The sequence below is a fragment of the Hibiscus syriacus genome, unplaced genomic scaffold (assembly GCF_006381635.1).
Source record: "Hibiscus syriacus cultivar Baekdansim isolate YM2019G1 unplaced genomic scaffold, ASM638163v2 tig00110346_pilon, whole genome shotgun sequence".
Taxonomy (NCBI): domain Eukaryota; kingdom Viridiplantae; phylum Streptophyta; class Magnoliopsida; order Malvales; family Malvaceae; genus Hibiscus; species Hibiscus syriacus.
Window position 1 is genome coordinate 1,058,824 of NW_024062697.1, and position 10,931 is coordinate 1,069,754.

The following is a 10,931-nucleotide window of genomic DNA, read 5'->3' on the forward strand; positions in this document are numbered from 1 at the left end:
GAATCTACCTGATCCTCCACTTGGTCACCACCTTGATCTTGTAATCGATACATATTGTTTTAGGCACACTGAGCACATTGCCTTTGTCTAAAAATTTACTCAATTTCAAGTTCAATGGGTAGTAATGGTTCTTCGATAGTTCTTCTGGTCATGCAACAAAAAATCCTACAAAATAAATAAAGAAAACAAACAAGTAAAACTAAAACAAAAATGTGACAAGAAAGACTTGCTATGGAAAAACTTTAAAAATTCCCTTCAGTTGCCAATCCTCAGCAACGACGCCAAAAACTTGATTGTGTGTAAATATGTGTGTTATGGCATGTAAATCTATGCAAGTATACACAATCGATGCAAGTAATATAATAATGAGTGAGTATCGTCTCCACAAGGATTGAGGGAATTCTTTAAAGCAAGTTATAATTAGGAAAATGTGTCACTAACTAATCTTAAGTGTCTAAGTCTAATGATATAAACAAGGAAAATATATGTTGTGGCAGATTGTATGAAAAGATGGAAAACAATATGCTATGGCAAGAAATTTTTGCGAAGTGAAGTGAACAGGAATTTTGTGTCGTGGCAAGAAATTTATTTAAGAGTAAATAATAAAAAAATTGCTAAGGAAAGAAATATATGATTTCTGAATAAAGACTGAAAACCTCATACAAACAGACTTCTTACGGAGCACATGGGTTGGATTTGCTAAGACGAGAAGTTATTCTATGTCTAGGATGATATAAGTACGCTATGCCTATATTGTTGGACATGATTTACTAGAAGTGATCCTAGGTTATCTCTAGTAAGGAGCCTGATAAAACTATTGCCACATCAATACCTCTCAACGTAAACTGTGACCCTAGAATATTGATTAAGTGTTATCACTTTTACTCGCTTGAAACCCTCTCTTTATCTCTAAGACGGATTAAAACCTCACCATCCTGGGTTAGTTCCCTTGTTCATGTATATCTAACCTAACTATCTCAAGAATAGATATATACTCTTAGAAAAATGGCTATCTATCAATAGCTCTTACAATGACTAATAATTTTATGTCATGTCATCAGGTAATCACCCAAAAGCTCTATAATGCTACAACATAAAGTTAAAACAATGATCAGAACAACATAAAACAAAAAAAAATACTTACTCATCCATTAAACAAAAAGTAAAAACACCATCCCAACAAAATCCAATGCCAAGTAAAACAATTTATGGTGTGGCTAAAATCATCCCAAAATATTCATTAAGTACAAGCCCTTTAAACATATAAGAAATGAAGAACGAGGTAAAGAAAACTCCCAAAACAGAGTTGTTGTCATGACGTCAGACCACCACCATGACTGCTCTAACGTGCTAGCCTCTCTTAAGTGCCTAGCAGCTACTCCGACGAAGCCCGAATATGGAGGACACCAAGAAAAAAAATAGAGGAGAACGGTGGAGAAGAATGAGTTGTAGTTGCCATTTCAAAGCTTTTAGGGTAGGTAAGAATGTCTCTTGAAATCGTAGGCATCATTTCCTATTTATAGTGAGGAATTTATAGGGTTTTATGCCCATTAGATTCCCTCAAATGCCCTTAAATTCATGCCCAAAATGTGATATCATGGCAGATGACAGTGGTCCCAAATTATCAACAGGGCACGGGGTTCACGTGAGGTACATTGGAAAGCTAGTTGCATGATGTCAACTACTTTGTCTTGTACTACGTCCAAACTTGTAAGAAAAACTTGTCGCTATGAAAATTTTCTCACGGACATAATCATCAGTTCCTTTGGCCCTCGCTCTAAAATTGTCATGGCAAATAACTCTATCCTCAGTCATTTCCCATCATTTGCATAAATACAACCAACACACAACCATTCTCATCAGCGACAATAATTTTATCAAGAAAAACTAAATGCGACAAAACTTTCCATCTCATGCAATGAAATGCCCTAAATGCAACTATATGCAGCTAAAACTCTTATGACAATAGCTTTTAGACAATCAATAACTTGAGTAAAAAGACCCAAAATATAGTCTTTTTACGGAGTTATCAACATTACAATACAATATACCTACGGTGCAATCACAATGCACTGAATGTGCCATACAATTACATATTCTAGGCAGTCATACTACAGACAAGGCATTAATGTGCCATACAGACATATGCAGTTATTATACTGGACACTGGGCACTAATGTACCATATAGTTGCTGGCAGTTTATATTGCATGCATACAAATAACTCATTTCGAACTCGTGTGCCATGTACTCTCATGATTATAAATTGGTCTGTAAAAATGAACTAAAAGAAATAATACAGTAAAAGTAACAATATAGTAAAATATACCATACAACAAAAGATATAGAACAATAAAAGTGTAACACCCTAATCCAGTCTGACCCGAAAGTCCATGGATTATGATGCCACGCAGAACCATCAAAATGGGCAACCCTAAAAATTCTTTTCAAAACATTTATAAAATATAATAATCATTTTTCATAGCATAAACAAAATCAAAATCAAAGTTTACAATATAAGGGAGTGTTCCAAATACGTACAAATACAACCAATAAGTTTTAAATCAAAATATAGTTATGACTCAAATAAATACAAGGTCCATATAAAATACATGCCCTCTAACTAACTCAATACATACTTTGAAAAAGATGATATGGAATGTATTGGTATGGTAGGCTCCTCATAGATACTCTACTGACCTACGTATAGAAAAATATCCCATACAATGAGCTCACAAGCTCAGTGCAACAAAAATAACTATGTAATACTACATGCATTCATTACATGAACATGTCAGAGCGTAAAGTCATTGTTAGAGTATACCCAAAGGCTAATCATATGATGATTATATTGACATATTTTCTTAACGTATTTATTGAATAAAGACATTACTATTATTTTCTTTTGTTATATTTCTTTGCATTAAATAAACTAAAAGATAATAATGTCCATATAATAATATGATTATTATTAAAAGATCCTTAGTCTAGTATTATTATGGGAATGGACAATGTAATAGGCTTAAGACTAACATGTTATTGATTGATGACAATGAGCTGTCATTGACATAGAGATGTTAGAATTGATACATGAATATGTTATTGGAGAACATTGTATTGGATTGACCCTGCTATAAGTATATGTCATTGATTATTACGCAACGGTCAAGATATTTCTCATGGTGACAACTATATGTATGATCCTTAGAATTGAGATCATTACTATCTCAACATGTATTGTATTATGTTTTGATATAGTTAAACATGCTTCGTAACATGTTGCACTATAAAGACTGATATTGAACATATCACGATATATATAGTGGGGTGTGAATGATTGACATAAGATTTGTCCTTCCTACATAATAGGAAATATATAATAGGCCACTTGATTGAGTGAGACTAGAAATGCATGGTTATGCTCGAATAAGTTAATATGGGGATATCATAAATTATTCGTTTGTTATAGTCTACTCTAGATATCAATAAATAATAGATGGGCTATACAAGTGTGACTATTCCAAGACTTGTGCCTATTCTAGATATAAAGGATAAAAGAATATAATACATTAAAAGAGTTAGTCATGAACATATTATGTCAAATCATGACTTCCTGTAACTTAGGTAACAATTATATATTACTAGATGTCACTTATTTTTTGTAATATTAGAATGGTTCTAATTATTACCACTAACGTTATAGGGAACTACAGGGTCACACCCAATGGTTAAAAAGAGCAATTTATAAATGTGTTACATATGCACAATTTTATTGTACATGAAGAAAATGTGTAATATATATATATATATATACAAGTGTAATTTTAGTGTGATCCTAACCGTTTCTCGAGCATCACACAAAGGCCAATCATATGTCATCCTAACTTGCTTGATTTCTAGGTGTGATTTCAGTTAACTTGATTATTTTTTCTTGTATCACAATTTTCGAGCTTGTACGACCTTAAAACACCCAAACCCGATCGCTCAAATTAAAATAACCAAACTACCCAAAAATTAACGATGGCATCGACACTAAAAATAGCTTCGATGTCTTGAAAAATACCCTGGTATCGATAATCCTATGGGGAGTATCAATACTATACACTTGGTATCGATACTTCCATGAATATAGATAACAAAATTGCATTATGGAATCCTTAACTTACCAACGGTATTGATACCACCCCTTGAGTATATATACCAAACTCCGAGTATCGATACTACCCTTACAAATTATCTTTATTTTAACCCTTTATATGAAGAACAATATCAGTATTATTCTTTCAGTAAGAACAATACCAATATTGATGACTTGAAGCGCCCTATTTTGGGCATGAAATCACTTCCCAAAACTCACCCATTCACTCCCCTAAGACTAAATTTTTTTTAAAGTCTTATTTAAGGTCTTAGAGGTTAAAAGGAGTCATCTTTCATGCTTACAAACACCAAATACATAATTTATAATGAATTTACTCTAGCATGCTTTCATGAGCCAAACAAACCATTCATGCACATTTAATGACCTACATGCGACATGGACAAGTTAGAATTGTGTTACCTTGATTCTTAGATATTGAGAAGGTCCCAAAATCAACTAAGGACTAGTTTTTCCTTGCCCCTTACCTTAGAGCTCTCCCTTTGCTCTTTCACTAATCAAAACAATGAAAAATGAGTTTTTAGCTCATTCTAGGACTTAAGAAAAGACTTGAAATGATATCTACAACTCAAAACTCCCCAAAACCATATTAGAATCCTACGATTTCATAAACCCCAATAAAACCCTTTTTGTTACTAAGGCTAAATCTTGGTTTTGATAGCTTGAATTGAAGCTTAGAAAATGTAGAATGAGGCTCTTAGCTTAGCATTCACAATGGATGCTTAAATTTCTTAAAGGTCCAACATTTGCTTTATTCTTGAAGAACAAGGAAGATGAAGAAATGGAGGAGAATAGACAAACAAAGGGATGAAAAAGAGCAGAATATGGCAGACGTGATATCATCCTATTTATCGGGTTTTAGCTTTCTTTTGAAAAAATAGGGAATTACTCCCCTGGTCCCTCTATATTTGGGTCAAGATTAAAAACACACTTTTTAATTCTTATTAGGCTCATCTCAAGCCCAAATCAATTCTATTTAGGTCCAACGCTTCATAAGCTAAGGGGAATTTATTCTAAAAACTATTCGAATAAACTTGAAAATCCTAACCCAAGATTTAAGGCGGTACAACTTTCCCCTCCTAAGATGAAATTTCATCTTCAAAATTTATCTAAATAGAAGATATGTACTAAAGTTGCATGTCTTCCTCAGTTTACCATGTCATCTCTTCTACGCCATGGTTCTTCCACAAAACTTTCACCAATGTAATCCTCTTGTTTCTCAATTCGTTAATGTCTCTAGCGAGGATTCGAATCGGTTCTTCCACGTAAGTTAGGTCTTGACTTACTTTAACTTGCTCAAGGTGCATAAAGTGGGACGAATCAAATCAGTATCTCTTAAGTATGGAAACATGGAACACGTTGTGAATGCTCTCTAACTCTAGAAGGAAAGCTAATCGATAAGCCACTGGTGGAGTCAATTTACCCTTATGACCAAACTACAATACATTTTTTCATGGGGAAACCTGATAAACACTTTGTCTTCCATTGTAAACTTGATATCCTTGCACATTACGTCGGCATACGATCTATGTCTGTCAAAAGCTTCTTTCAACCGACTTTCAATTAAATAAAATTTCTCTTTGATTTCTCAGATCAAGTTGGGTCATAGGATCTTACACTTGTAAAGCTCTGTCTAACATAATGGTGTTCTACATTTACGTCTATAAAGGGCTTTATACAAAACCATCTGAATGCTTGCCTGATAACTGTTATTGTACGTGAACTCCACCAAAGGCAAATGATCTTCCCAACTGCCCTCAAGATCTAAAACAAAGCACCTAAGCATATCTTCCAAAATCTAAATAAGACGCTCAGACTGCCCGTCTGTCTGAAGATGGAAGGCGATGCTAAAGTGTAACTTGGTACCTAAGGCTACATGTAGCATTTTCCAGAACTGAGAGGTGAAACATGGATCTCTATCAGATATAATTGATATAGGAACTCCATACAACCTCACAATCTCGCGGATGTACAACTGTGCCAATCTCTATAACATGAAATCCATGTAAACTGGAAGAAAATGAGTGGATTTGGTTAATCGATCCACTATAACCCATACTGCATCATATACGGATATTGTCATCGGTAAACCAGATACGACATCCATGGTCACTATATCACATTTCCACTACGATATTAAAACCGGTTACAGTAATCCTTAGGGAACCTATTGTTATGCCTTAACTTGGTGGCACACTAAGCACTTAGCAACAAAATTCAGACACTTCTCCCCAAACAAGTAGTGCCTCCAGATCAACAATGTGAAAACCACCGCGATAAGTTTCAAATTATTGGTAGGAAGGTTTCACTCTTGAGGCTTGAGCTAACGAGGCACATAGGCCACTAATTTCCCTTATTGCATCAACACACATCCCAAACTATTTATTGATGTATCACTAAGCACAGTGAAGTCTTTACACGATTTCTGTTGTGTCAAAATTGGAGCTTGAGTGGGGATTTATTTTAACCGCTCAAAACACTTTTGGCATTTCTCGTTCCATGCAAAAGGCACTTCCTTCTGAAGTAACTTGATTAATGGTGTCGTAATCATTGAGTGAGGATTTATTTTAACTTGCTTAAGATACTATGCACTTTGATAACATTCTTAGGTGGTCCTCACTCTAACAATGTCTAAATCTTCTAAGGGTCTACTCGAATGCCATCAACTTCTACTATATGACCCTAAAATACAACCTCTATCAACCAGAATACTCACTTCCTAAACTTAACATATAACTGACGATCCCAAAGTGTCTGTAGAATGATGTGAATGTGTTGATCATGTTCTTCCTCAAACCGAGAGGGTAGAAGGATATCATCGATGAAAACAACTAGAAAATTGATCTAGGTAGGGATGAAATACTCAGTTCATCAAATCCATTAATGCCGCAAGGGCAATGGTGAGTCCAAACGGCATTACAAGGAACTCATAATTGGTTATATCTTGTCCTGAAATTTGTCTTGGCATTGTCGACATCCTTAACTTTCAAATGGTAATGCCCTGATCTCAAATTAATTTTGGAAAACACATATGCTCCTTTTAGCTGGTTGAAGAGATCATATATCCTAGGGAGAGGATAGTAGTTCTTGATAGTCAACTTATTTAACTACCAATAGTCGATGCATAACCTCATCGACCCATCCTTTTTCTTGACAAAAAGGACTAGTGCTTTCCAAGACAAAAAACTCGGTCGAATGAAACCCCTTTCCTGTAACTATTGGATCTGATTCTTTATTCTTTTAGCTCTATGCCGACCATGAGATAGGGAGCAATGTACACCAGAGAAGAACTTGGTAATACCTCTATACTGAACTCAACCTCACAATCGGACAGTAACCCTGGTAACTCCTCCGAGAATACATCGTTGAACTTTTGCATCGTACGAATATCCTTAAGCATCGAAATAGAAAATCGTGTGTCCACACAAGAGCAAAGAAGACTTTGCACCATTGACTCAACAATCTCTAAGCTATAACGATGAAAACAATTTTGGCAGTGCAATCTGATCTCTCGTTAGCCATCACTACCTTGGTCCCATCATCATTGAAAAGTTTAAGTTACTTTTCAAGTTACCTCGCCTTGCACCTCAAACTATCATCGTGCTCTAAAATCCAATCCATGCCTAAGATTACATTAAACTCCTGAAATGGTAGTTCCATCGAGTCGGCTAGGAATATCTGACCTTGAAGTACCATGGGACATTGTTGGTGAACCTTGTCAACGAAGACATCTAATCCTAAGGGACTAGATACTCTGACCCCTATCTCTAAATCTTTCGCTGGGATATTTTTCTCTAACTAGATCATAGCAAACATAGGAGTGTGTGAAATCCATATATACTAATATGATAACAAGAACAGAGAAAATTGTAAATATACCTAAGATCACATCAACAACATCGCATTCTTCATGGGCTCAAACGATATACTGGCATGAGGCTACTTTAGGATCCTGACTGATCTTGGATCTAGCATTGCATCTACTGTACCACCCTAAAATAGCTCTACCACTCCTCGAGAACCCTAGGTCTCACTAAATAGATGTTGTAATTCTATATGATGACAGGGGAGTGAACTTTGATATCTGGGACAGTCTCTGAAAAAATTATCTAGAGACCCACAATTGAAGCAACCACATATCGCTTGATAACTCCTCTAGGAACCTCATATCACAGGTTGAGCACACCGGGTGAGTTGGTGCCCACTCTGACCTACTTGCGCTCGATCCAGTAACTGATGACAAGGGTCTCCTGTAAGAGCCAAATCTACCTCCACGATATAAACTATGAGTTGCTTCCTTAGACAACCCTGATGGTGGTCTCCCTAAACTCTGGGTGCCCTGGCCTACATCCCTGATGACTGAGATAGCCTAATGGCCTCTAGAGCCCTCCAACTCTAACCCACTTAATTGTTCATCACCTGAGATTTCTTGTATAGAATCCTCTCAACTACTTTTTCATAATGAGTTAGCTCTACAAAGATACAGAGAGGGTCGAGTGCTAAATGAGAGAGAGTGTCCAAGTGGAGGCCCTCCCTAAACCTCCTACAGTAGTGAGCCTTGGTCGACACGAGCTCAGGTGCATAAAAACTCAACCAAATGAACTCTTTTTCTACTCTAGTACAGTCCTATCACCCTGGGTTAGGTGCAAGAACTGGTCTTTCAAATCATCGGTACAAACCTCTTCGATTATTTTTCTCTGAACTTTAATAAGAATTACTCCTAGGTGTGTCTCTCTGGGTTCATCGCCAACTCTACGGTCTCCCACTAGTTAATCCTATAACCCTTCAAAAGGGATGTGACACACTCTAGCTTTCCATTTGGAGTGAGGTGCGACTAACGTAAGATATGAAATGTCTCCCTAAGGTACTGTTCTGTAGAGATATGATTGTTATCTCCAAATCCATAAAAGTCGATGGTCATATACCTACGGAGCCTATTGATCAGAGACTCATGAGGCGCTATAATAGGCTAAACTAGGGGTAACAGTGTGGGAGGTGGAATAGCAGATGAACTCAAAATGGCTTAAACAATCTGCCTAAGAGTCGAGGTCAGGTGACAAAAGAAGGTCGTCTCATTAACTTCAACATCTGTAGAAAACTTGTACTCAAAGTCTGGGATAAAATCATCACTGGTATCACCAGCAAGGGAGGCATGACTCTCCTCCTTACCCTCATGACTAGGAACGGTACTATCAATCATAAGCTAATCCTGCAATTAGAAAGGAAAGAAATGACACTATCATCATTACATAAACTTAAGTATTCTTGACACTCTAGGGGCATATACTTACGGAGACGTTTACTGAGTCTGACTCGTAGATCCTAGGAATGACTAAACATGGATGCTCTGATATCACTAAATTTAATACCCTAATCTAGTCTGACTCTAAGGTCCATTAATTATGATGTCACACGGAACCATCGAAATGGCCAAGTCAAAAATTTCTTTTCAAAACGTTTATAAAATATCATAATCATTCACAATAACATAAACAAAATCAAAATCAAAGTCTACAAAATACAAGAGTCTCCCAAATACGTACAAATATAACTAATATGTTTTAAATCAAAATAGAGTTATGATTTGAAAAAATACAAGGTCCATATAAAATATATGCCCTCTAGCAGACTAAAGACATACTCTGAAATAGCTGATCTAGAATGTACCAGTACCACAGGCTCCTTAACAATCCTCTATTGACTTGCGCACGAAAACACATTTGATACATTGAGCTCAATCTCAGTGCCACAAAAATTACTATACAATACTACATGCATTCAATATATGAACATACCGATGCATAAAGTCATAAACATGCAAATATACAAAAAAACATGATATAGGCCTAATGATGTGGTCGGAGGAATTTTATGTGCATCTCGAACAGCATAACATCCTATCTAGAACGTGATAGCTTCGGGGTAAGAACGTGATAGCTTTGGGGTAAGAACTATAATTTTATGTGCATCGAAACTTAGAGCCCTAGTCTATCTCAGATACCAGAGAGGTCGAAGTGAGGACCAAAATTTTATGTGCATCGGAAGCTCACATCCCAAACCTATTCGAGCATAGGGGTATGATCTAAAATTTTACATGCATCAGATGCGTACTTGATCAAACAATATATGGATATTTCACAAACAGAGGATGGTTGTCATAATTAGGGGTGTTTATCTAGCAAGTCGATCACTAGTTAGGCAGTGCTCTACTCGTGCTTGTTAAAAAATTTTGTTGCTCGACTCGTTGCTCGTTAAAATTTTGTTCAACTTGTGCTCGTTAAGAAAACTTGTTGCTCATTAAGCTCGTCACTTATTAAGCTCGTTACTTGTTAAGCTCGATGCCCATTGCTCGCCTTGTTGTTCTGTAAGCTCATCGAAATTTTTACCTTATTTTCTTAACTATAGGTAAAATCTACTAATAATATATAGAACTTAATATAAACATAAATTAATAAAGTTAACTAAAAAATTTATCAAAATAGTGTATGAACTAATTTTAAAGTCTAAATTGCAAAGTATCAATCCATAAATAAATTAAAATTATAAATAAGGTTTGATTTTTGAGTATATGAAATAATTTTTAAGATAACTACTGAAAATTATATAAAAAATTAACGAGTTGTTCAAAAACTTATCGAGTTGTGCACAAACTTATCGAGTCGATTTGGACCTTGCTCGACTCAACTTGTTAGGGTCTCGAGTCGAGCTCGAGTTGAGTCAACCTTAGTTGAGTTTTTACCGAGCTTTGACCGAGTCAAGTTTAAACTTCTCGTGAG

The 10,931-nt window shown here is 35.8% G+C and overlaps 1 protein-coding gene across 1 annotated transcript; it reads right to left on the reverse strand.

The window, feature by feature from the left end:
- Positions 1 to 7,387: 7,387 nt before the first annotated feature.
- Positions 7,388 to 9,355, reverse strand: LOC120120739. The gene is made up of 3 exons (XM_039140285.1): positions 9,236 to 9,355; positions 7,730 to 7,953; positions 7,388 to 7,625 (listed from the first exon to the last, which is right to left on the reverse strand). Exons 1-3 carry the CDS (start codon positions 9,353 to 9,355, stop codon positions 7,388 to 7,390), a joined length of 582 nt encoding a protein of 193 aa, XP_038996216.1.
- Positions 9,356 to 10,931: the final 1,576 nt, after the last annotated feature.